This window comes from Myiozetetes cayanensis, unplaced genomic scaffold, assembly GCF_022539395.1.
Source record: "Myiozetetes cayanensis isolate MyiCay16 unplaced genomic scaffold, myiCay2020 scf2-11, whole genome shotgun sequence".
Classification (NCBI taxonomy): domain Eukaryota; kingdom Metazoa; phylum Chordata; class Aves; order Passeriformes; family Tyrannidae; genus Myiozetetes; species Myiozetetes cayanensis.
In genome coordinates this window covers 73,617,820-73,645,493 of record NW_026087411.1, presented here as the reverse complement: position 1 = coordinate 73,645,493, position 27,674 = coordinate 73,617,820, and the positions used below count along the sequence as shown (strand labels likewise).

Here is a 27,674-nt window from a genome sequence, read left to right as displayed (position 1 = left end):
GTCCCAGTTCAACACAGTAACAAATGCATACTTCAAGTCATCTCTATTTGGCAAAGCCAAGGAATATTCTTATTTCTAGGAGTGTGTCCAAGGGGTTCTTTATATTTCAAAACTGAATTCACTAGGATATTATCATGTACTTAAAGTTATTTCTAAGCACTTCTAAAGCCTGACATGGACTCAAGTGCTTTAGTAAATTAGGACTTCTGAAATCTAATTGCACTAAGTGGATCATAACAACAGACAACAACAGGAATAAATTGTCTAATTGTGTTAAAGATCATGAGATTGATTCCAGAGTTCAGCCATCCTGAAGGGTCAGATGCTATGCCCTTGTTCACACAGAGCGGTGCCTGCCTCCATAAATAGTGTCATCAAAGTGAAAGGGGCTGCCTCTGAAGTAACCCACTGAATACGAACATGTGTGCTGGAGCCTGGCCCACACTGTAAAGTACAAAAGAGAGGTGAGGGAAAGAGAATTAGATTTTAAACAGATACTTGTCGCTGTTGAATGGACAAAGGAGATTTATTTGTTAGCACTTAATTTAGGCCATGTCAAAATGTCACATTTGCATGTGTATGAATAAATACTAGCAAGAACAGCATAATGTAGAGGGAAGATCTTGCTTCAGAAGCAGTTTAGTAACTTATCACACCTGTTGTACCTTCTGATAATTACAGTGAAACAACATGGGAATGACAGCAGTACTGGGATGCAGCACAGAGCAACAAGAGCAAACATGCAACAGACTGAGGAAACAGAAGCAGAGCTAGTAAAATTGTAAGCCTGCTTAAGGAACATACTGCTGCTGTTATGAAAGCAGGAGCCAGTTCTGCATCCTGTTGTGTGCAGAGTATCAAGAGAGTGATAGCATGCAAGGGAATCCTTTGATAGCAGTGGACTGCTTGGCCTGTCTCTTCTGCACAGCTACTAACACAGTCCATAGAAGAGATATAAATGTGTCTGTGTCATCTGCTGGTAAAACCAGCAGACACTCTTTCAACTGCCTCTTCAGCATTCTGAACTATCACAGAGCAGTGAATATAAACCTAAACCCCATGGTCTATTGTCTCCCCTGCTCTGCCACATAGGGAGGACCACTGGGACTGACCCCCAAAGGGACTGAAGCACCCAGCTGCTATAGTGATGTTCACAAGTCTCGTTTATGCCATTCAGAGTGCAGAAGGGCAGAGTAAGGATAAAGTGTGAACAACCTCTCTAGCAAGAACAGCTGTGCTACAGTGTACAGTCCAATGCTTCCATGTAAAGTAAAATCTGTGGCAGTTTACCTTAGACCATAAACCGTGGCGTTTTAGGAGTAAGAGTCCCTGGAGCAGGCCCCGTACCTTTCATCAGTGAAGTGAGGCAGACAGCTGGAGATAGTAATTGCTTCAGCTGCTGCCCCTGCTGAATGTGTCTCAACCCCAGACAAACATTTTACAAGATCTGTAACTCAGTGTTTGGGAGGAGGGTGTTTCCAAAGGCAGCACACGGAATGGGAAAATGATGAAGTGGAAAGCATTTGAAGTCACCCTTCTTCCTAGGAATAAAGACACTTTTTTGCAATCTTGAATTTCGTGTCGTGTGAGACTCTCAGCATGCATGCATTTAAACTAATGACTGGAGGGTTTTTTCCATAGGTCTGAGCTGCAGTCCTTTAATCCTTTCTCTAACAAATAAAACTGTTCATAGGAACAGTGACTCAGGGCTCTGGTTTTAGTGCCCTAGCCATTACAGTCACCTGGTTTAAATACAAGCATAGAAATTTGGAGTGAATTAAACAAATGGTAGCTAAGAAAGTCCCTATGTGAACAAAGAAGAACTACAGAAATGTGCTGTGGACACCTGGAAAAGCCTGTCTCCTATTTGCAAGAAATACATAAGCAGTGTTCCAGGGAGACAAGTTTGTAATAAAAACTAATGGTGAACAAACAGAATACTGCAAGAGTAATCTTCTGCAAGAGCTATACTTCAGGAGGAATCCTTTTATATTTTTTCTTCGAGGCATATGCTTCCCAAATATTTTGATTTATTAGCACGATTCCTTTATATATTTACATTGCTAATCAAATCACATGAATGATGGTAAGCTTTGCAGTCTTGGGAAAAGTACATTGCAGACTGAACAGAAAAAATGGGACCCAGTTCTGTGCACAACTAAGCAAGTGACAAAAATTCCCGTTAATACAGAGAAACATAAAGGAAAAGTAGCAGGTCAAATTGGTCTCTACTACTTACAACTAATTAGGAAAAAAACCCAAACATTATCCAGTTAAGGTTACAAAGCCTTATCTTGAGTATTATAGGATGGATGACTAAGCTTATTCATACAACTAGTTTCACTAATGATACGAGAAAGTATCCACAGGATTACTTCTGCAAGCAGTAACTTTCCCAGTGTATTCACTATCCTTCACACTCTGTCACACTTGAGAGATACACTTCACACTTGAGAGATACAAGACAACCTGTATCTACCTTTGACTAAGAAGAGAACTATGTGGCAATTCCAATTAGTTTGAAAGACATTCTCAAGAAAGGTAGGTCTATGGGTATGGAAATGTAATTTTTTGATTCTCCTATTGACTAGGAAGAGACAGAGGTGAAACCTGATGTCCTAGAGAGAGGACAAAAAGAGGATTTCTATGAAAAGCTATGAAAATACATAACTGTCCACAAATACGGGGAGAGCTTTTTTTTCCATATGAAACATGAATTTCCTTAAAGCCTACTCAATACGCCAGGAAGGACTGCTTTTGAAGTCTGAGCCATCACACATAAAGATAGTACCTTGCTATCTTTATCATTTCAAATCTGGTAGTACACAAAGCTGTGAATAGTAATAATAATTCAAAGGTGAAGTGTGTAGATACAATTAATGGTTAATTTATTCTAAATTGCATTGACCACATTGTTGGTAAAACATTTGTCAATATGGCAGTCATTTGTGAAATAATCTTTCAAATAAATTGCATTCAGTTTGTGTTCTTAATCAGGTCAACTGGGACTATATCAAATACATGCTATATCATTAGAACAGAGATTAGTCACAATTAGGTACCTAATCTGTATTATCTGTATATGTCACCACTCTTGTTATTCTTTTAAATTAAAAAGGACAACAAAATATATATAGGAAAGGTTCTCTGGGAACAAATTATTATAATATTTGCCCATGCTCAGAAAGTCAACGGATTTTTGCATTATCCATTTGTTTAAGAGAGGGTTGTTTGCGGTCCAAATATAAACTTAACTTCAGCAGTTGCCTTCTCTATTAATTGACTCGTACTTGAGTCCCTTTATGTGATAAACATGCACAGCTAATAATCAATGATATGGTGACTGTGTGTACAGAACAAATAAGAAAAGAAACAAATATTCTGTGTCTGTACTCACATATGCCAAGCAGAATACAAAGAAGAGCAAATATGTGTGCTTTAAATATGGAGTCCTTAAATGTCATTTATATTAATTTTTGATACACTGCTATTACGCCAAAAGAAAATCACCTTTACTCATTCCTAAAATGCCATTGCCACTGTGCTGATTTAATTCAGTATATACACTTATTACAAACATTTGTTCTGAAGTCTAGAATTCATGTTCTCAGAGCTTGGGATTTATGGAAAATGAACATTACTTCTTTTTTATTTTTTTCAACTGAGATGTGGGGAGTTCTTTTTGCATCAACTCTCTTTCATTCTTTCCTTTTTCATCATCAATACCACCCAAGTGAGCTGGGAAGCTACAAGACAAGAGATTCTCCTTCTTCCTGCTCAGCCTGCACTGAAACTGCTCCAGACCAGTATGGTGCTTATGACACTCAGTAACCTTTCCTTGCCAAAACAGAGCACTCAGGCTCCTCTCAACAGTGAGAAAAAGCTCCTTATCCCACAAGCAAACCAAAAAAACTCATGGGGTTTTCCCTGAGTGAAGAAGTACTGTGCAAGAGAACCAGGGACCCAGCAGGTCAGAAATCTGCAGCACATCTTCGAAAGCTTATGACCCTTTTTGCAATTTTCCTATTTCCTCTTTGCAAATGAATTTTTGGCGGGAGTCATCCTGTCTTTCAAGTTCTAGCTTGCAATCCCAAATGTGTGGGATTGCAATTATGTTATTTCAAAACAAAACAACACACTAGTTTGTACCTCTTTCACTTTCTCCTTGGCTTCCACACACAAGAGTCAATATGCAAAGGTTTGTATTTCTGTTCTGTAAGCCTGTTCTTCCCCGTTGGGTTTATAACGTGATCTGGCTGCAGCAGGCAAACTTGTGCCTGTGCCTCTACCAGGAGCTGCACCAGGGGCTCTGCCACACACCCACTGCTGGGTGGGTGAAGCAAGGGAGGAACCTTGTGGTATGTGTTACACACACGTACTGCTCCTCTCAGCCTCTCTTGGTTTACTGTAATAATCCAATGCCATCCTTAAGGAACTACAGTATTTATAGGATTTATACCACCATAAAGTATATTAAACACTTGCAGATTTTGAGTGCTGCAGGACTTCGGCCAGCCCTCTTGGAGTGGAGCCTACCTCATACCAGAGGAAAACCTCAAGTTCCCATAACCTCTCATTTTCCTCTATATTTTTCCCACCTATCTTCCTCATTTCAGTGATAACGTCTTGACTCTGAATAGTTCACAAAGACAACTAAGCCTGCTCTAGGTAGTTCAGCATCCCCCTGGCTGACTCTGCCACCATGAGCTTTTCCCTTAAAGCTCCCTCTACCTCAGGTTACCCATTTTAGATGATGACTGCATCTCACTTTTTAAAAGCTTGACTACATGTCACTTTTTTAAAAGCCAGCCCTTTCTCTGCTTACAGCCCCCTGGCACATGGCAAGGCCTGTTCTCTCCACATATTTTTCTGAATGCTAGGCTAGGCAGAGAAGTAGGATAATAATAATAATTATGATTATGATTAGTAATAATAATAATAATGCTCAAGTAGAAGTTATGCCTATCCTCTGGAGCCAGGGCAGCAATTGCAGCAGCAGCAGCCCTGCTGCAAAAGAAAGCAGGATACAATCTCTTCTTCTGCAGCTCCCTAGTGAAGAGCCAGGCAGTGTTGGTGTCTGGATTGCAGCCATCGGCAGCACATGGCAGCTGCCGCAGCCAATGCTGGACCTCCCAGCTTCCACCATTCCCACTTTAGCCAGTCTGGCTCCCTCTCTGCCCTTCCGCCGTCCTCTGCACTCGAGGCAATTAAGCAAAGGGCGCAAGGGGAGACTTGGAGGCTTACACCGAGTAACGAAGTTGCCCACTTCATTCTCTAAGTGAAATCTTGAAAAAACAACTGTAGTCCTACTACATGTCAGTCTGGCTGAAAACAGATTCTGAAAATCCATATACATGCACGAAAATAAAAAGACGCTGCCTCCAACGATAAGTCAGCTGAGACGGAGGAATCGCCCTCTTCGGCTACCGCTCCTAAGAGGGAAGCCGGCTTCCCTGCAGCGCCGTTTTGGGATGGGGGGGAGAGAGTGCTCAGGCGCCCCGCCTCCAGGCGGCGGGGAAATCCCACGGGGGCGCGGAGCGGGAGACACGCAGTCCGGTGGCTGCCCCCGCGGGTCCAGGCGCCCCGGAGCAGCGGGCTGTGGAGGTGCGGACGGCCTGCGAACAGGCTGACCGCGGTGCCCCCGACCTCGGCGACACATCTGGGGGCTGTGTGACAGCCCAGACACCTGGGCTGTGTGACACTGGCGGTGACCGCGGCACCTGAGCGCAGCCAAGGGCGTAGGACGGCACATGGTACAGCCAGTCATGCTGCTGGAACACAGCTCCGAAGGGTTTGTCTGACCGGCCCCCATGGGGGTACCAGAGCACTTGCTATTCTGTGCCAGCCTGAAATTCTGGTACCCTGTCGGTCACGCGGCAATCAAGGGACAGATCGAGCTGCATGCCCAGCTGGCTGTCAGCAGATCCACTGGGATGCTTCATTTCCACCCCAATCATATGAGGTAGAATTCCGTGATTGATGTTCACGCTTTTGGGATTAAAGAAGACGGAAATGAGCGATAATCTCAAATGCTCGTAGAAAAACAAGTAGCGTTTCTGGAGCGAAACCAAGCCAGTGTGCTAGCTGCCTTTCAAGTTCCTAGTTTCTTAGCGTTACGATACACTAATTTTTCCCTCTTTGCTGTTCCCCGTTCACCTAAAACAGGTGCTTGGACTTAACTGAGAAAAATAAACGGCGAAAAATACAGAGAGGGGCTGGTACAGGGAAAATGGGCATACAAATGTTCAGAATAGCTAGAGCAGAGGTGATAACGCCTCTGCTGATAGGCGTCCTTGCTGAGGGAATGCCAAGGTATTACGCAGCATACCTTTTCAAAGGGAATAAAAGGGATTTTTTTTAAAGGGAAACCACAGTTTACTCCCTGCATCAAAGTGCAAACCCAAATGTCTGCTTTTTCATGCAGGCGCAGTCACCCCTGTCTGATCATCTTAGAGCTCGACGCCCGTTATGACCTTACACACCAAAGGGACTGATTATGCCCTAGCAGCACATGCACCCGCAGCCCCTTTCCCACTCCACCAGCCACACCCCCACACGTGACCAGAGCCGTGGCCTACGTGTCCAGCTACTTTATTTTGAGAAGCACGCCTTAAACTGGGCTACCAAACCACTCGCCACCTGGGCACACACGAAAGCCTTAACGGCAGAGTCATAATGCTGCCATCGCCACAGTTTTAGAAGAGGGGAGGCTTGTGCCTCTCAGACGCTTCCTATACCTACATTTTTCTCCAGAATAAAAAACTAAATATATAAATAATAGCAGCAGCGGAACAGAGGAATAGCCAGTCCCCTAGAATCAACAATGTACGGCCGTTCCTGACCGGTCGACCAGTCCTACAAACCTAATGAAGTATCAGCGCTGCCAGCAGCACCTACTGACGTGTCCAGAGGAGATGCTAACAATCACCATGAAAAACACTTCAAAATAGTCAGACCGAGCTTCCCCTTCCTCACTGGGCCTCTGTGTTTCAGTCTAAGTAGCACAGCTAGAGCACAACATCCACAAATACAGGGAGATGTATTAAGATAACCCAGCATTTACTCTATTTTTTTTAATTCTATTTTATTTTTTAAAAGCTTAACTGACCCTTCTGGTCACCAACTTTCTTGTGGTTCACTATAAGGATCACACTCCAAGAACAAAAAAGAAATCTCCGAGCTTTGATAGAGACTCTGGATGAAATTAAGAACTTCAAACCCCAGATTTTTGAAAAGAAAAACAGATGTCCTGTTTGTTGAGTATAAATAACTCGGTACGTGGAAGCCTTTTCTTTTACGCTGCATTAAATTTTATTTAATGCTGGGTGCATTTGAACACTAAAAAAAAAAAAAAAAGAAAAGAAAAGGGAAAAAAAGGAGGGGGCAGCAAAATATGTGGGTGACAAACCTCTAAATCTTTTCCTCTCTCGAAGGAGAAAGAAACAGGCGGACGGGAAACCCTTCATCTAGATGAAAGCGCTCAGTGTGTTTCCTAGCAGACCTGGCGAGCCTGCCCTGGTCAGTGCGGCGGCGAGGGGGTTCCGCAGCCGCCCGGGGGCAGGGGGGACAGGCGGGCGGCAGCAGCGGCCGCGGGCCCGGCCCGCAGCTCCCGGCGCGGGGGGGACAGGCAGGTGCCTGTCGGCGGGGTTCGGCCCCGCACGGCCCCCCAAGGCCCCGCTCGGCCCCGCGCAGCTCGGAGCGGCGCCAGGCTGACTTACGTGAGGACGTAGTTGACGCTGACGATGCAGTGCGGGCGGGAGGAGCGGCTGTTGTGCACGATGGTGGCGTAGCTCTGCACCCACACCCAGCCGCCGTGCTTGGCCAGGAAGCGGTAGTACTTGGTGGTCACTTGCCCTTTCACCAGCACTGCGGGGACAAAGTGGGGGAGAGCCTCAGCGCGGCTCCCGCCTATAGCTGGATCACGCCCCGGGAAGGGGGCGCACACTCCCCCCAGATTCCTGTGGGCGACGAGAGGGGTTAGGAACCCTTTAGCATCACATGGGGAAGCGGTAGGGACAGAACACCCCGTGGGCAAGGGTGACCTCCGGGCAGGGCTGATCTAAGTACCTGAGATCGTTATCAAAGGCTATTTGGGGAGATTGGGGGGGGGCTGGGGGCGAGAAGGGTGGCAACGGGGGACGAATCCTACCTACTCGCCCCCATCCTGACATAACCTCACAGAGATTTAATTCTATAAATCTGTATTTGAGTTTTATCTTTTCTCGTTACATTCTCTGAAAGGAAACTTACCGGAAATTAATATCCTTTTTAGTCATCTATCCATGTATTAATGTCATCATGATATCAAAATAGAATAAAGAACATCTCTCCGAATCAGACCCACTACTGCAGTCAAAATTAGATACACAGATAAGATTTGTGAGTCTGGGTGGAAGTGGAACAAAGGCATTTGAATTTCGCTGGCATGGTTTTTTGGAGCAAGAAAAAAGGTTTTTTCTAACCAGAATTTGAAGTGAATGGAGCTCCTGAGGTTTGGGCAGGGCAGTGCTTGTCCTACAACCAGGAGATGAGAATGGAAAAATAGCTTTTCATTGCCGATCCCCTTCCATGTCCTTCTTGCCTCCAGCTTGTAGTTAAGTCTCTATCTAACCTTGATTAAATAGATGCAGATACATAGATGCTTATTCTCCCTTCCAGTGAGCTGGCTTTTCCCGTTCCGACCTAGAGGTAAATCCCAGCAACCCCAAAGTCCACCTGCAGAGGGAGAAGATGGGGGCAGGGTCTTTAACAAGAACACCATCTCCTTACACAAGTGATGTGCGCAGCGCAGGTGGAAGGTATCACAGCCGTGGACGTGATGGTAAAGGGTCTTCTCTATCAAGTCCTGGGGCTCGTAACCTGTTAATTCAGCTACCCTGCGAGAGACATAAGCAGCAAAATATAAGTGGGTGAGAGGACAGGAGGCCCGGGGAAGAACAAGGGAGGGGCTAGGAGAATAGATTTGGAAATAACCCCAGCTCTACCTGGAATCTAAGAATATGAGCTTCATGTCTAGGCTGGCCCGAAACATGAACATGTTGCTGTGGAGCTTGATCTCCGTCACGGCACTGGGTGGCAGCGAGTGGCCCACGGCGACCAAGCCAACGTTTTGGTAGCAGCCGTCGAAGGGGGACATGTCCAGGCTGTACTGGCGGATTTTCAGGTACCCGCTGCAGTGAATGACCTGCCGGAGACACAGGAAAGCTTGTCTGCTGCCTAGCAGGGGGGAAGAAGGGTGTGCTGAGACGGTAGTCCCTCCCCACGAAGAGGGCCCGGACAACCGGTGCCGATGAGGCTGCCGGGTTCCCGAGAGTCGCCGTCCCGCGTCTCCGCGCCGGCAAAGCGGCACTGGCTGCGGGTTTTCTGCCGTTTTATCGGCGTTGGGTTCTTTCCCATACGAGAGTTCAGCGTTGATCTAAGGCCCATTAAAGTCAATGAGATGATTTTTTTTTTCCACTGGCTTAAGTGGTTTTTGGCCCACCTCCTAACTACGCTTTTATTATTCTTCTAAAAAGGAAAGACGCGGAAGTGCCAATCCAGTTACAACTTTGTAATGAGGAGTGTATGCGTGTAGGAGAAAGAGTTTACATGTGTGCGTATGTCATGTGTAAGATATGTCTGTTATATAGAGAGAGCAGGCGCAACCCGTCTCCAAAAAGTATCTTAGGTTTAGGTGTCTCTCCTTAATGTATCCGTGCAGATGACTGCTGTCTACTTCCACTATTACTTCTCTATTATTAGGGTGTTTCTTCGCGGAGTTCGTTCAGCAGATGTCCTTGGTCTACTGTACATCTCCTTGGTTTATGGGTACAACCCGTTCCTTGGCTTTGTTTGGCTGAAAAAAACAGCGAGGAGGTAGGAGCACAGGGCTGTCCTTACCCAGGAGCCCCGGGCAGAGCCGTGTGAAGCACGCGAACAAAACCCTTGACTGGGAGAGCTGCCCCTGCAGCTGACGAGTTACCCAATAAAGAAATAAATTAACCCAGGGCTCCCGTTGTGTCACCTGACAGCTTCCACAGACACCCCGGGAACCTCAGTGGTTGTGAGAGGTTCGGCTTAAAAAGCAAAATAAATATATAGGAAAACAAAAACAAAAACAGCCCACGGGGATCTCGATTGCTTGGTTTTGTGGTTTGAGCTCTTCAACCTGAAACTCCGAGAGAAATAAACCACATGAAAGAATCCTGGGCTGGGACAATCTCGGCAGGCACAGGGCTCATCCCGACTCCTCTCCCCATTTTCACCACTCTCCCGACACAGAGGCACGGAAAGGTTGGTGAGGGGGTACCAAGGTCCTGGCCGCGGGCACGCACCTTGTAGCCCCCGCAGGTCAGGCCCGCGTTCCTCTTGGCCAGGACGCACTTCATCCTCAGGAAAAATGACCTCTCGATCTCGTACTCTGAGAGGGGGAAAGGCAAAGATGGGTGAGCTACAGGCTGCGCTGGCTCTGCATAGACCCCTCGTCGACCACGCGGGCCGGGCGGGGGCGGGGGGCTGTGTATTTTACCCTGCACGAAGTGCGAGTGGTAGGGTTGGTGGGCCGTCAGCACCGCCGTCATCTCATCGTGGTCGGCAGGGTGGATGTACTCGTAAATGCTGTTGCCAGTCAGCTCTACCTGTGAGAGAGGAGGAGAATGGGGAGGAAGAGGAGGAGAGGGGCTCATCGCCGGCACCGCTCACCGTCGCCTGTCAGTCGCGGGGGGTGGTGCAGGCAAGCAGGGGGCTAGCGGGCCCCCACAGCGTACCTGCGACAAGCCCAGGTGCACCGAGGCAGTCTCCGAGATGTACATGATCTTGCCATCTGGAGCCACGACAAATATGAAACCGTCCAACGTCTGCAGAAGAGGGTGAGGGATGGGAATATAAATATGTCAGTAGATAGACAGATAGATTCATTAAATACCTGTCCCTCTGATGTATTTTGGCAAACAGGCATCCATGCTCAGGTTCTGATTATTCAAAAAGTTGGAGTGAAACAGGAATCTCTCTAAAGCTCCTAGACCACAGAGATACAACCCACTTCTCAGAGTGGCCGAGCTCAGTAATGTAAAGTGCCTAGGAAGTATCTAAGAAGAGGTCCTGGTTACTTGATGATTATTAGGTGGGTTCTAGAAATCCTGAATACTCCTATCCTATTTCGAATGTCACTAGTGGTTTAGCTCCTGCATATTTTCTAAGGAGATTTTAGGCCATCAAGGGGAATCTAAAACTCTCCACAGTGTAAATAAGACAATTTGTCAGGTACATTTCCGCAGACATAGATGGGACTCCTGGGTTTGCCAAGAGCAGAATAGACCCCCAAAAGGTCACATGACTCCACTAAAAATGCATAGTGATGGGTAACCACTGTTACTCCTTAGTATTGCAGAACGCTGTGAGTTTTCGGATGTCCTGCCTGATTCGTGTCTCTGCTAATTTCTGTGCCCACTGAGTCCTTCTCTCCAGCCTTCCCAAACCTGTCTCTAGAGCTTCTACCTGTAACACCATCCTGACCTTCAGAACGCTGACGAGACTTGTCACCTTGTTAATAATTCGGGGAAGAGTCATGCTCCTGTACCTCGGCACACTGGGACACACTGTGAATCCCTCACTATGGACCCAGTGTTAGACGATGATGGAGCAAAGGACCCGGAGGGACCAAACACAGCCCCAGGCAAACACACAACATTCAAATTGTTCCCCTCCTGTCTCCCTTTTTATTAAACACTTGGACAGTTAAAAATTAGTCAAGGTGGCAATTAAAAGCTCAGAAGAGGGAATGATTTCTTTAATCATTAATATCATATGGCTGTCGTTTCCAGGCCAGTACCTGCAAAAGATGGGATCCCAGTTCCCGTCCAACATTATCCAGTGGGCTGGTTCGGCTGGAGTGGCCCCAGGCTTCTCCGAGTCCTTATTTAAGACAAACGAAAAAAAGTAAGGTCAGGAAATTAAAAACTGATTCGTGTGGGCCTGATGGAGAGGAAGTCTTTTTTTTTTCCTTCAAATTTTTGCTTGTACACTCTCTAAAACGTATACATACAATCTTTGAAAACTAGGCATGGCTTCATTGCAGATAGAACCCTCTTTTGTGGTTTGTTTTTCTGTGTTTGGTTGTGTTTGGTTTGTTTTTGTTTGTTTGTTTGTTTTAAGATCTAACTCCTGTGAGAGAAAAACACAAAAATACCTATTTTGAGTCAACGGTGAAGTTAAGTTTTAAGACCTAAGCAAAACAGCGTCCCAGTTAAAAGGGCTTTTCAGTGCTGCCTTCGGCTACTGGGAACTGGTCCCTTTAACTTCAGGAAAAGCGTCCTAACCTCACGATCCCACAGGCAAGTCACTGTCCGAAGGCACGGACCACCCTTCCTCCTGCCCCACGAAGTCGATCTCCGGGATTCACCTCCATCCCCATCTCTCCTCCCTCTGCTCCGGTGGGCGGGATGGTTCCCTCTGCAGGGAGGGGTGATCTGCCTCCATACAGGTCCCTCCAGAAATGAGTCTCTTCGGACTTGTCTAATGTTTTAGACGCCGCTTGTTTTCTCCTATGCAAAGTGATAAGAAATAAAAGCCAGGTGGAAATTACTTCACCTGAGTAAAACTATTCATGGACGATGCCTTTTCACGGTATTGTTGCTGAAATAATTTAGACGGGTCGGTTAAAACTTTTGACGCTTAAGCCATGAAATAAGGCCCAGCCTGACACGCACAAACACTAAGATGAAGTAAAAGGGAGGGAAAACATACAAATCCTGATAGATGACTGGGGTGCAGGCCGCACGGGGGTGGCGAGACCCGAGCTGGAGGGGTCTGTCTCCCCGCAAGACGGGTTCGGGAAAGGCAAGATCCCGATTTCCAGCTATTTCGAGGCAAACAGCGGGCAGCCGCAAGCATCCCTCGCTGTTGACTGGCTTCACCCAGGTGTTTGCCGGTCCGAACAAAGCTAACGATTTCCTCCGCGCTGTTTGAACGGGGCATCCCAGGGCGGCCCCTGCCCTCCCTCCCCACCGCCGGAGCGGTGCACCCGGCTCGTCTTCGCCTTTCCTTCTCTTCTCCCTCTTTCCTCGTCCACCTCTTCACAGCAGGTTGTCTCTTCACCACTCCTACACTTCCCTTCTTCCTCCTTAACTTCATAGCCCTGCAAAGGCAGGAGCGTCTCTCTGCCCTGTCCCCCATCCCTGGTACAGCCCCAGCATGTACCAGGGCGCCAGCCAGAAACAAGCTCCCTTCTGTTTATTCCTCCACGCCAATTAATGGGGAGCCAGCTACCAGGATGGAGGATCACCTCCGCCCCCTGTATTCGGGAAGGAGCTGACGAATCTTGCACAGCTTCCAGGGGAAGAGAGACAAGCCCTTGTATATTTGTTTTTCTAGAGCTCCTCAGAGGTTTCTCTGCCGGGGAACCAGGACGGCCCGTTTATGCAGAGGCGGCTCCTTTCCACGTCCCTCCATCCGGAGAAAATCTGAGTTACAGGTTTCTTTAGTCAGAACTAAATCTGCGCTGGCCGCCTAAGATTTAAGTTGCTTATTAATCTAAGTTTACGGCTCTAATTATTCTTCTTCTAAAAGGGAAAATAACCCGACCTCATCGGGTTAATGAACAGCTCACGGGCATTGCAGGTTAACCTCCCGCCCGGGAAGGCGGTTCTTCATAGGGCGCTGAGCTCCTCGCTATGTGTCAGGTGGAAACCCCGCGCTGCTGGGCTGTGTCTGCTCATGGTTTATAATTAAACGTTTTCACTCGTCTACCTGAACGGGCTTTTTGAAATCCTGTCACATGAGATGATCCTTTGTACTCTCCAGATATTTCAGGACTTTCAAGTCGGAGACTATTTCTATTCTTTGCCAAGCCCAGCCTCTCCGGAATCGATGGCCTCTTCTGATGCCCCTTAAATACTGTTTTACAGGTTATAAGAGAAAACCCCGTCCATTAATATTCCTTCCCCCCCCCCGTCCATTCTCTTTAACATCCAGTTTTCTTTTATCGAGAGGGCAAACTGTGATTTCTCGCACTTGACCTACCGCAGAATATTCTGCAAATCCTTTGATTGTCTATTTAAAACAAAACAAGGAAATCAGCTCTCCCTTTTGCTTCAGGATTACGCTTGGAAACAAGATCTAAAGATTCTCTTGTAATTTGGAGAGCCAACAGCATAATAGCTTTGGAATAGAAACAAGAAGCTTTGTGAGGGGAAGGATAACTAAATCGTTTTTAGGCAAAGGATTTTCCCGGCTAAAGTGGCCGAAGACAAAGCAAAACATAATCTATTTTGGAAGATTTCGAAGATATGCCACATTAACCTTAGCAGATAAAATTTGCTTTCTCCCCTGCGTCCCCTCCCCCGCCACAGTCTGGTTTATCACATTTACATAAGTAGCCTTAGAATGGATGTATCTATTATGGATCTAAGGAGCTAGCGAGCTCACATTTCATTTGGAAATAGAGGGGAAGTTTTACTGTTGCTTAATACTTGATGCATTGTAGAACCATTTCCATTTAAATACCCCCGACCCACGGATTACCTCAATGGACTGGCTGCATGGGTTTTGTAATTTCCTGAAAATGAGATTTCGATTTATAAAACAAGAAACCAATTAGTAACCAAATGAGCCGAAGTAGATCCACTAAAATTGACCTAATCCCACAGGCACCATTTAGGCCAGTTCTTGGCGAATGAATGATGAGTAACAGTCTAACGTAAGCTCAAGGCATCATCCAGCTGTGTTATTCAAGGAGAAAAAGAAAAAAAACAACACACGAGCTTTTATTTCAGAATGAATTTGATACTCTTGACAAAATATAGATTATAGGCTCCTTTCTAGCAACAATCTCTTACACTGGAGGATTTTTTTTTTTCCTTAGAAGATAAACTATTTTTGCCACAAGAAACTGTCCACTGTCACGAGGGGGGAATAACTTAAAAACAAACAAACAAACAAACAAATAAATAAAAAAATGAAGGCACTTTAGCCAGGCTATCGTTTAGTTTGTGAACAACCTCCTTACCCAACTACCTACACCTAAATTGCGCGGAACCTATGCGCAACGATCGTGCTGACTCATCGTTTCTCTCAGCATTTTCCAATGGAAAACCACTGCGCTTTCCACATCAAAAAGCGTGTCCATCGGTTTCATGGGCTCACTACACCGGCGGGTCCCTGTGAAATGCCTTCTTACCACCCAGCCGTGCCCATCCCCGGCACTGGGCAAGCCTCTCCGCACCACCAGCCTGTCCCCCACGCCGGGCTCACGGCCAGAGCCGCTGCGCTCGACTGGCTTGGCCCTGTCCTTCCTTCCCCTCATCTTTTGATTGATGTAAGTCTTGATGTCGACAGCCAATGGAACCAGAGGCTGTGTGGGCATCGTCCCTATCCAGTGGCGATATTGTTGCAAGAAGCTCCTCTGTGCCACGGAAGGGGGAAAAGATTCCTCAGTCATTTCTAATTTGATCTAGGCAAAGACGAAGGAAGGCTGGCGCAGGGAAATGAGACTCCAAGAGGCCAGGGCAGATTCTTGGCCCTGGTTGATCTCCGGGTTACTTGTCCCTCTGTGAGCATCTGCAGCGCAGAGCCCATGTCGACCCCCTCCTTTGTCTGACAATAGCAAAGGGGGGGGGGAGGTGGTTGGTGGGGGTGGGGTGGCCAGAAGATGCAAGCCCTTATCTACTTTGTGCTGATTTGCCGGCTTTTAAAAGCAGTTGCTGCGATTTCCCCAGCGGAATGTCCGTCATGAAACCTCAGCACAATCCGGATTCGCGGTAGCGAAAGCAGCGGCAGAGTCCCCGTTTAAAAGCACTTAGGGGAGAGCCCATCCTGAGCTCCACACCCGCTTCTTTGAGGGCCAGACTTGGAGAACAGCTACATCTGGGGGCAAGGAACCCCTGGGCACCCCACTGGGGGCTTCCCCCTGTGTGGCCGCACCACCCCGCACAGCCCGGCGAGGCCCACGGAAGCCGGGCACGCTGGGTAGATGCTGGCTTGGAGACGAAGCTCCGCAGCTAGGGAGTATTCTCCTGTTGCTGTGGATGCATAGAGGGAGAGGCTCAGGGGGCTCTCCCGAAGGCAGCCTGCTGCTGCAGGGCAACGCTGGGCGCCGGCCCGGCGGGGAAACCGCAGGGACTCTTCCCTAATCTGGATCTAAGCAGGTCCGTCTCAGGAGTTTCTCCAAACTCCCCCTCCGGGCAGCGGCCCCCGCGACCGCACTCCCGGATCTACCCGGCGACTCCCTGAGGCCGTGGTCCGGGGAAGACTCCACTCGCTTTTGTTTCGCCACGTTTTCTTTGCCCTTTTAACAGCCGCTCTCTGGTTATTAAAGAAGGAGGATCTCCAGTTCGCCCCTCACCCGCCGGTGACGAGGGGGATGTTGACCCCGCGGAGGGCAGGGGTGGCCCGGGGCTCGCCCCTTCCCCTCAGCCCCGACAACCGCCCTGGCCGTGCTGGGCAGGCCGAGGAGGGGCGGCTCAGGCACGGACACCGGCTTCGTGCAACCTGCCCAGAGAAGCCGCTCCAAAGCAGGGACTGGCATGTCACCTCCTTGCGCGGCTTCTCAAGCAGCACCTTCCCAGCCTCCCACTGCCCGTCGCCAGCACCGTTGCCGCCTTAACCCCCGGGGAGTTTGCTCTGGGGAGAAGCGAGACACAGTTTTTTGGGGAGAATGAGACAGGGCAGTTCGGGCACCATCTCCAACACGGTCATTCTCCCTCGCTGTCCTGGGGAAATGTCAAATAACACCTCCGGGAGCCGCGGGGAACAGAAACGGCACGCCCCAGTCACCGGCAAGCCAAAAGGCAACTGGATGTTTTATCGAGGAATTAGCTTGATTCGATTAACCATTTAATTAAATCGTCTGCCGCCAGCGCTCCGTTCTGCCATCGCCTAAAGCCCGACAAGGCTGATTTCTCAGTTAATTTAACAGGCAGTGGTTAATGATAACTGAAAATCTCGGCCAAATTAGGCTTCTGTGAAGGACTGGGTCGCCGTCGGAGGGCTCAGATGAAATAGAATAAGCTATGTAAAAAAAAAAAAAAAAAAAAAAGCTGCTCATTTCCAACTGCCTGCAGATGCCATTAGCAAGGTTTTGTAAAGATTTATTGTCTCGGTAAATCACATATGTTCATTTGAAGCACAGATAACTTAGCATCACGCTTTCTTTATAAAAATAATAACAGGCAGGAAAAGCCCTATTGACTAAACAAACAACCCTATTAAGAAAATGGCAGTGGAAATAATGCCGAAGCTGTTTCACTCTAGAAAGAAATACCAGGATTTTGGTACACACAGGGTATCGGAATTGCGCTTTGAAATGCAAACAAACGGAACCTTGCCCAAATTGGAGAGAGAGAGAAAAAAAAAACCAGGGACATTTTCTAACACCAACTACTTACTCGTCTCTACAGAAGACGCAAATCAAATAGCCCTTATTTCGAAGAAATACGGGAAGAAGCATTTGCACCAATGCACACTGTTTATATGCAAGTTGAAAAATATTCTCCAACATGAAAGCGTCCATATGTTTCCAAAGGAAATATGATTTTTTTTTTCCTACGCTTATCTCACTAAGTATTCTTCCTAATACATAAATCTGTTTTTTCAACGATCATGCTAGTAGTTCTGCACTTCACAGTTTAAGTTCACATCAAACCTGGAATTATACAGAGATGCAGCGTGGAGAGTAAACTGCGGCTTAAATGAGAAAAACTTCTGTAAGAAAATAAACACTGAAACCTAATGCTCAATCATTTCCCTTTGCAGTAAGAAAAACAGCATTAAATCACCTATCCACGTGGGAAATAGACTTTTTTTTCCCTGTTGATCTCTTCCCCCTTTAAAATAAAACAAGGTTAAGGGTTTCAATATTGAAATGTTAACCATCCTGATTCGGCGAAAGTTTATGTAAACTGAGTCTCTGCTTTTGTCTTGAAAATCAAATGTCCCTCCACGCCGAAAGGATCCATCCTCTCTAGGACAGCCTGCAAACCCTCCTCTTCCCTCTTTCTTCCGAGTAAGGAGAACAGGACCCTTAAAGTATTTTTAATTAAAACAAAACAAAACAAAACCCAACAACAATAACAAAATCTATTTATTGTGACACTTGGAATTTTTGTTTGAGTTTTATTAATTTTATTCTTCCTTCACTTTTGGATACTGTCTAGGGTCAGTGAAGAATTACCCTGCCAGTAATAGCGATCAGATTCTTCTTGATGGAAAACTCTTTTTAGTGCTTCGACACTCCGGAGATTTTCTACATATTTTTTGTGTCCACGTCACTTATCATTAATGGTTTAATGTTAATTTGAAATTTTAGTGCTTATTTTTAATGAACGTTAAATTACTACAATGTATTAAAAAGTTCTGCTTTAAAAAAGACAAAAAGAAAACCCAAAAAACCCACCAATATTTAAAACCCTTCCTTATTGTTTTCAAACATTTAGCAGATATTCACTCTTTCCAAAGCTATCTGATCACCGAAAAGTAATATATGTCTTATAGGCTTTCTCCTCCTGAATAGAAGCGTTTTAGCACTAAGAGGATGCAAGAAACCTACACCACTGAATACTTTTCGTTCTTGACAGTTTTAATCCGCTGGAGACGTAATACAGTGAAATCAAAGGTAGATGGAACAACCCAACAGCGTTTCAATAGCTTGGGAAAATTGCACTGCCATTACGAGAGGGAGCCCGCCGGAAAATCTCTGCTCGATTTATCAAATTTGTCCAGTGCCATTGGTTTGTGTTTAGATATCTGGGGGTGAGAAGGAAACCTTACGTGTTTATTCTGTGTGCAGAATAAACATTCTCCCCGCATTTCACGCCCAGAAAACTCTTGTTTCCAAAATGAACCTGAAATCTACCCACCTTGTCTCTCTATAGAGACCTTTCAGACATAAAAATATGCAGACAAGCGCATACCTATTTTCTCTGCCCTGTCCCCAGCCCCGCGTGTGCGCGGTGATGAGGAGTGTATATCTTTCTGTACGTGGTTATTTACAACCAGCCCTATGCAAGCACTCTCCGGGCAGATGGAAATTCACTCTTGTACCGGGGAGAGGGGGTGCGAGTTACTCTGGAAGTGCAGCTCGCTCTTACGGAGACAACGGTTCTCTATTCTGACTCTTCCAAGATCTCTTTAAATACACTGCATGACACTTCGCCGAGCTCCCGAGCCTCCTGCTACTAATCTCCAACCCTTTGACCAACTCGTCGGTCTGTCCCGATGAGTTGTATCGCTTTCCTCCCCGGGGAAATACAAGCAAACGGACCCCCATTACATCCATCCAACATCGCTACCCTGCCTCCTCCTTTCAGAAAGGCTTATCCTTTCTGTGCGTCATTTCCCCGACTGACACTACCTTGTTCTCCCTTCCCAGAGAACTGGTGGCTTCTATTTCTGAGTGGGGGCACTGGGAGACCAGAATAGCTCCCTTCTTTCTCTCCTCCCTCCCCTCCGCAATCAGACAAGCACAGGCACACCCGCACCGGGAGCCCAAGCCGCTCCCACCGGCTTCCCGGGGCCCATTCCTTCCACTGGGGTCCCGGAAAAAATCACCCAGTGGCTCCCGCACGGCCAGGCACGGCTGCAGCGCCTGGAGGCCGCTCGTGGGAGACCCGCTCGTGTTTATTCGCGGCGAGCGCAGGGAAACCCGCGGGGCCGGGCCGCGCTCTGCGCTCACCCGCCTCCACGGGAAGTACGTGGGAGGGCGAAGGAGCCCGCAGAGAAGCCACCCGGCCCCACGCCACGCCGCGACCCCGCTCTCGGGCCTTCGCGCCCAGCCCGCAGCGCGCCCCCGCCCGCGGCCCTGCGCGGCCCCGGGGGAGGACGGAGGGCGGCGGTCCCGCGTGGATGTGCCGCCCGCCCGGCGCCGCGCCACCCGCGGCAGCGCCTCCAGGGGCGAACCCTTCCGTGCCTGCTCGCTGCCTCTCCTTTTAATTTGCAGTTTGCCTTTAATGAGGCTGCGAGGGCTCCGCTGCCCCCCGAGCCCCGCTCAGTCGCCCCCTCTGTCTCCGCACTCAAATTAGCATCTGCTGAGGCCGGCAGCGGCCTCGGCCCCGGCGCGCTTCGCCGCACGGTTCCCCAGGGCATTCAGGCATCCTGCGCTGCCACCGAGGGACGGGGATCAGCTATTCTTCTTTTCCCATGATTACTCACAGCCTACAAGCAACACCATATGCTTCTTCTGATCAAACAACCCGCTACATAGGCACCAGTAATTGACGAGACCTGCTCGAAATCACGCAGAAAGGTAGCCTACTGAGACCGCAGGAGTTGACAAATCATTGCTAATAATCCTTTTAAGAACATCATGGGCATCACGGTTTGCAATAGCTTTATTTTTATAAAGTATGCGCTGACAGTATAAAGGACAACTCGCTCGCCTTTGAAACAGAGAACTGTCCCGCATAATGATCTGCAAGGTGGCAGATCACATAGAAGAGGAGAGTGGATTGATGAAGGCTTTAATTATTATTTTTAAATGTTTCATTTAACCCCTTCTTTGGTTATAAGTGACTCGGAAATATGGAAGATTGTTTAAAGAAATTGTAAGATGCACTGGTTTGGAAATTACTGCTGTGGACTTTAGGTATAAGCATTCATATGTAACCTGGGGCAGGAGGGAAGTTACCTCCCCCAGTCCAAATGACTGCTACATTGCATATTTGTTTTTAAAAAGTAGAATTAATACCAATGGTCCACAAATTTAATCGGGAAAAATAAAATTAACTAAACAAAACAAAACTAACCAGACAAACAAACCTCCACAAAACTAAAGCAAAACAAAACCAGGGAATATACACACTCTTGATTTGTTAAAAAAGTACAGACCAACCTAGTAGAGATACAGCTACAGAAAGCACAGGGGGACATAAGCTGTATTATATTGTTTCTTATGTACACACACTTTTCAACAAAAGTTGTAGCGAACTTTGTATTAGATAGGGAGGGGAAAAAAGGTGTTGATACTTTTTCTTTCACACAGATACCATTTCATCGAGTTGATCTAAATAAAAAGTTCTTGAAATATTTTTTCCCCATAAAATCAATAGAGTGAGAACACAGAAAAACCTTTATTCTGACTCTCTTAACTTTGTGCTGTTTGTTTTTCTTGGCAGCCGATTTAGAAGCCCCAAGATTGTCACTTTAAATCCTAATTCTACTTAAAAGCAAAAGACGCGAGAAACTTTAAGATGCTTAAGCCTTCTTTTGCTAGACAGGCTGGACTGTTGCCGCTGCCGTGGAAGTCAACATGAAGTTTACTTTTGCCTGTCGAGGAGAATCAGGCCCAGGCTGGGACTCTGATTTTGCAGCACTGAGTGGACAGGGGGATTGGCTGTCTGGGTGCAAAACTCCTGTTAAAAATTTCCGAGGTCTATTAAAGCCCTCAAACTGCCCTAGTGATCCTCAGAACGAGACACAGCACACTGATGATGCGATTCGGTGTGCTTGACTTATTTATTTAGTGTGTGTGTGTGTGAGCACGCCTGTATGCGTCTTGTACCTGTACACCGCATCTTTGCTCGACAGTTGAACCAAGGCTTTAAGACTTTGCATAGACTTATGTAAATATTTACCCATATACTAACTCCCCCCACAGAATGTCTATAAGTAGGGGTGAATCATTCCCTCTTTCGCCACGCGTATGCTTGCCAGGGGATGCACATCTTACTGGGAGTCTAGGGGAAAAGAAAACACGGGTTTGCAGCAGAGCTCAGTGCCTTCAAGTGTTGACAAAAGCACCGTAAGTCCCCAATCAAACCTGTCAGAGGAACTAAAGGGAAAGTATTTACAACAGAGAAAAGTGACAGCGGAGAGCACTCTGTCTCCGAGCACACCATCTCTTAGGATTTATCCCTTTTTTTCAGGTAAAAGTGATAAGCGACACCTGGATAGGAATGAAAATAGAGGCGAATAGGCATTCTCACCTACCTTCTGGGAAAACCACCCTCATTTTTAAATAACTGGTGGTGAGTCTGATTATGGATGCTTTGTCCAGCTGAGAGGTGATAGCGGAGGGCAGGGGTAGTAATTTAGCCAGTTCATAAAATTCACTGTTTTCTTTCTCCCGCCTAGTCCGGGCAGCATTTTTGGACTTCTCTTTCATCGTGTTTTTTATCCCCTTCCTTGTTACAATTTAGACTCCAGAGATTCATCCAAAGGTGAAAGGGAAACTCAGCTGCAATTCATCTCTCCGGAGCATCAAGCGGTGATTCTGAACGCAGCCATTACTCTGAGAAACCGTTCTGTTGTGTAAAATGCAAACAAGTACTGAAGAGCAGAGAGTTGTTCTTAAAAAACAAAACAAAACAAAAAGTATATATTCTCTGAAAAGCAGAGTCAGTCGAATGGCAAAGGCATTTATCCAATGCAGCTCAGCACTCCAAGCAATTGGAGTAAAACAAAAAGAATAAAACCTAGAAGATTGAGGCACCAGGCAACCAAACGACATATATCTGGCCTTTTTTCCTACTCGTGGCGGGCAGCAGAGCTCCTCGGAAGAGGGTCATAGTAATCCCGTTTCTTCCCGTTGTCCACTGTCAATCCGAGGGCCGAACGCCCGGCCGCGAGCTGCCTCCCAGAGAGCTGGGTGACTTCCCGGGAGCCTCTCTCTGTGAAGACAACAGCAGTCTCGGAGTGAGAGAGCCGGCACACACCGCCGCAGCACAGCCGCGAGAAATAATCAACAACCAGCCTCCGGTGGGTGTAGTATTTTCTCCCACCAGAGGGGAAATTAAAAAAAAAAAAAAAAGTGTGTTTTCCCATCTAGCGTGCCCACGGAGAAGCCTGCCCCGCACTCTCCTCCCACAGCCCTCGCACTCCCCAGCCCAGGTGTGCACTGCATGGCCAGAACCACACCGCTCTCGGCACAGGCGTTACCGGTCTCGGTGCTGCCGGGGCTGCGCCTTCCCCTCCGCGCTCCCTCAGGCCGGCACCGCAGGGGCGGCCAGACCTTCCCGCGCTCTGTGCTGCCAGCCCCGCAGTGGGGGAAACATTTCCAATCATGGAGTATTTCTGCTTGTTTTCCCTTTTTGATTTCTTTTTTTTTTCTTTTTCCCCATTCTTTTTGCTTCTTTTAAATTTCCACTCTTCTCGGCTACTCTCCTCATTCCCCGGCTGGGGTCTGGGGGATGGCGAGGGTGTCTACCTCAGCTGCGAGCTAGCCAGGGGAGGCACGCTCTGCCCAGCCCTGCCCCGAGCCGGAATCCACCCAAACATCACATTTTTCTAACCAAATTATCTTTTTTTTTTTTTTTTCCCCTCTTTTTCCACCGTGGGGAAGCGACCCACAGTCTAGCCCTGCACATCACTGCGGCTCTTCGTTGCGGCTGGCAGCTTGTGGTGGGTTGTGATCCTCTTTTTACCTACCTTCAGTCCCTTAGCCCGGCAGCCTGCAGAGAGCTCTCCCGGGGTGAGAAGCCCAACTCTTTAATTGGCTCATTAATGGCACGGGGAAAAGTTTGCGCTTGTCACTGCTCCTCGCACCGACGGGCAGACAGACATTGCCGCCTCCCCATCCCCTTTATCGGCTCCCAGGCTCTCCGTCTCACATAACGGGGGGTGGGGTGGGGTAGGGTGGGGTAGGGGGACGAGGTTGGTATTAATGAAGAACCCCTAATTTGCGGCTGAGAAATGCCTAATAACTTCTTGATGGCTAAAAGCCTTTTAGCACAACTTCATTTTTCCCCAACCCCCCCCGTCTCCTCCCCCCGCGCCGGGCCCGCCCTCGGTGCCACTCACGGACCCGCCTCGCCTCCCATTGGTCGCCGCCGCCCGCGCTCGGCCTCCTATTGGCGGAGGGTCCATGACGTCACACGGACACATCTCCCGCCCCGCCCTCCCCGTGTCCGCCCTCTGACCCGGCGGCGCAGCCTGGGGGGGGAACGGGGACACACGGACACACACACACCCACCCCTTCCCCCGCGCCTACCTGTTAGGGGCTTATTTTTGTTAAGGTGGGTATTTTGGCCGTCGCCTCTCCGCCTCTCCGCTTGGCACCGGAGACGAGACGCCGAGGTCCCACGGGACCTCGGGGTTGTGAGGATGGCCGCAGTGTTACACACCCTCCTTCCCCCAAATTCTCCACCCCAAAAGCCCATCGAGCTTGGTCCTGCTTGGGAGAAATGAGCTGCAGTCACGTCTCCTGCGCCCACGACCCCCTCCCCACATTTAGCCGTGTGCTGTTCAGCCCCCGGGCTGATGCACTTGAACCGAGTCGTGCGGTGGGGTGGGGGGAGAAGGATGGAGAAAGATTTTAACTAGTTTTCTTGTTACACGCTGGAAAAATTTCGAAATATCACACGAACAGGAAAAAAAAAAAAAAAGAGAGAGAGAGAGAAACCTCAGACCCAAACCCTAATACTCCTACAACAGGAGACAGAAGCACTTTGAAACTGCCCTCGAAGTGAATGTGGGGTTTCTTTCTTTCCCGGGGAGCGGGACTGTACCTAATCTCGGGTATCCCCTGGGGAAAAAACCAAAACAACACAAAACAAACAAACAAAAAATCTTCTAAAAAGCAGACTGCTCCTAAAATTGCTAGCTCCTGAAAAGAGTAGATAGAGCAGAGAGACAGCACCTAGAGTGGTGGGAGAAGGCTTGTAGAGTCTTCCCTAAAACTACAAAGAACTCCCAAAAGCCTGAAATAATTGCCAAACCAATCGGTGTAAGACTTTGGCTAAAACAGTTGTTTAAAATGGAATTTCACTGGCAAGGCAACACTAAGAGTATTTCGAGGAAGTTTAAACGGTCTCAGTTTTCGAAAGAAGAAAAACGTCAAAAAAAAAAAAAAAAGTAAAAAAAATTGCCTTTAAAGCACCCCATCCCTTTTGCTTCGAGACCGGCTGCAGCTTAAAGAGCAGGCTTCCAGTGCCGACTGCCTGTTCGTTGCTTATCAACTTAAATCTCCCCTCGGTTAAAAGCTTTCCCTGTGTTCATTTGGGGAAATAAAGGAAAGACGGGAAGAGAGGCATTCAACAACTCCTCTGGGTGCTCAGGCGTCTACAAGCATCAGAGAAATGTATCCACGTAGTCTCAAATGTTCTTTTGATTGTCTTGTTTACCGAAGCGACTCGTTGTTAAACAAACACGAATGCAAGGCACTTAATGAAGGTATGGATTAAAAAATAAATAAATAAAAAAAGAAAAGGAGGGGGGAAAAAAAGCGCACACTTCCCCGCCCTCCGTCATGTTGTAAAGTGATCGCTGCTGTGGGGGAAAGTGATACTGAATTTTAAAAAATCTTCCCTGTGTATTACTGCCCTCAGGTGTAAAGTGGGCTTAGGGGAGAAGAAAAGAAAAAAAAAAAAAAATCTTCCTTCTGGTTTTCATTTGAGGTAATTCTCTTGCTAAACGCCACTGTCGTCTCTAGGAGAGTATTTAGACATATGGGCAACAACTGGACTAACACTGTCAGGTAGCTCACGAGTTATTTGTCAACATGAGCCGCAGAGAATGTCTTTTGTAACACCCCTGGTTTGGGAAAAATAAATAGATCAGTAGGATACACTTCTGCTAATTTATACCAGGGGACATGAGCATTCACCTTACCAACCCCACACAGAGCCAGGGAAGACCGTAGCTCATTGAGGATCCGCTCTCGCGGTGTCCGGGGACACGATTTCTTTCCCTAAGCCCGTGTGGGTGTCAGCAGCCGCATCGGCTTCCCCTGTGGCCGGGGCCCGAAGGCTCGGGCTCGACGAGCCCCTGTGTAGATTTTGAGTGTGTAAATGTTACGGTAGATAAAATACAAGATGCGAGAGGACCAGCTGCCGAAGGGCAATTGTTCGGCTTTCGAAGTTACAGCAAACGTGAACAAAGTCAGCGCGCCACAGAACCACGAGCGCGGGGTCAGAACGCTGGGGCCACTTCCCAGCAGATTTCAAGAGGCGGCCCCCGAATAATGGGAGAATTCGGCCGTTTCAGAGACATTAACCTTGTTTTTCTTCGTCAAAGACGCGCGACTTCTGAAAGCGGAGATCAGACCTAGAACTGCTCTGTTCCAGGTGTACAGGCAAAGGCAGCCCTCAGCAGCTAACCTCGTAGTTTTCATATGAGCCGAGAGCCCGCTGCCACGGGCCCCGGTGAAGCCCGTCCATCTAGAAGGGACTCGAGTGCACGATGCTGCTGAACAAATGAAGTGAACGCACTGCTGCGGGATGAGCGCACCGCGGTAACTCCTCCGCGCAGTAGGCATCAGAGCGGAGCGCAGGGCAGCGAGAGCAGCGGAGGAGCGGAGCGGACACCTGCGGGCTGAGGGGCCGGACCCCGGGGGCACACGGCGGCTGCGGCCCCTCCAGGAGGGAGAGAGACCCTCCGGTCGCCTGAAGCAGATGGATAGCTAGCTGTACTCAGTTCACATGCATTTATTCTCGTGAGAGAATGCTCTGGAAAACATGTAAGACAGGAAAATTGAAAAACAGGTACTGCAGCGCAATTTGATTTAAAAAGGCGCATAACAAAATGGTGTATCTGAAGAAAGGCTGAGTGAAAACAAAGCGTTTCATAGACAGGTTTCCAACTATATGTAGTAGAAAACTTGTGTAGACAGACACAATATGCAGCGTATATTGCAGCATGTGTGAGTGAGCATGTGTATGTGTGCGAGGAGGGGGAGGGGTAAAAACTGTACAAATCAAAGCAGAAAAAAAAAAGAAAGAAAGAAAGAAAGAAAAACCCTACTGGGCCGTTTTCCTATAGGACAAATCAGATCCATGTTTTTCTCCAGCACATTCGGGCGTGCTCTGATGTATTTATTAGTTTATGAATTTGGATGCATTTACTAATTCCCCCTAAAAAATAAGGTGGCCATTTGTTGGGCAGAGGGAAAAATCTTTTCAAACATAAGACATCACTTATACACTGCTTTCTTGATAGCGTTTTAAAATGGTCAGTATTAGTGAATTAACTACGCGGGTTGCTCTCCCGATTTCTGGAAAAAAAAAATCGGCTTGGTATTAGTAACAGACAGATTTCCACACGCCGAGTCTCCTTCCTCTTTGAACCGGCGAGAGGCAGGATCCGACCTCACATGGACCCTCATGGCCAAAGGGAGCGCCTCGCCACCGCATCGCCTGTCCGTGAAAAGCGGTTCATTTGCCCAGCCCCGAGGGTGCCTGAGAGACTACGGACGCTTGGAGACCAAGACTGTTTTTTCAGAACCCGGTAACTTCAGACACACGCACTTGGGTACCCTGGTGAATTGGAGTGTGATGTGAATCCGTGCCCTCATCAAGGCTTATTGACATAAATATACACGGCAAATGCTCTTTGAGACCATTCAGAAGTAATTAATATGTTTTAACTGATCTAGATCTTAACCTTCAAGATTCAAACCATGCTCTAGGTACTTTATTCCTGCTCTTTTGCTAATGTTATTAGGATGTTCAGGGGAGTAGGACAAGGAGAAAGCCGATTCTCTAACACAGGAAATAGTTAACAGACCCTTGCTGCCAGGTCTCAGATATAAGGAAGCAGTTCCGAATGCAGCTCTTAAAAATAATTACTGAAACGTTGCAAAGTTAGAGTATTCTACTACTAGCATTATTGTTCATTACTTTCGGTAACTCCTTCAAACATTTTTTGGCGATATATTCATGAATTTTTTAAAGTGATGCTTTGCAGGGAGGAGGAACACTTCACTACGCACTCCTTTCAATTTTATTGTTTTTGGCATAAAGGTAACGAGATGATTTATATTCATTTTTCC

General features: G+C 47.6%; 1 protein-coding gene across 1 annotated transcript in view; it reads right to left on the bottom strand.

Moving 5' to 3' along the window:
* The window catches only part of SIM1 (SIM bHLH transcription factor 1), a 47,391-nt gene extending 25,319 nt beyond the window's left edge, over positions 1–22,072 (bottom strand). Inside the window, exons 1-8 of the mRNA XM_050316544.1 lie at positions 21,898–22,072; positions 11,810–11,892; positions 10,746–10,835; positions 10,508–10,616; positions 10,314–10,399; positions 8,985–9,184; positions 8,770–8,876; positions 7,719–7,866 (exon numbers count right to left, since the gene is read on the bottom strand). Of these exons, the coding sequence (XP_050172501.1) occupies positions 7,719–7,866; positions 8,770–8,876; positions 8,985–9,184; positions 10,314–10,399; positions 10,508–10,616; positions 10,746–10,835; positions 11,810–11,892; positions 21,898–22,072 (998 nt within the window). The remainder of the gene's footprint in view (positions 1–7,718; positions 7,867–8,769; positions 8,877–8,984; positions 9,185–10,313; positions 10,400–10,507; positions 10,617–10,745; positions 10,836–11,809; positions 11,893–21,897) is intronic.
* Positions 22,073–27,674: the final 5,602 nt, after the last annotated feature.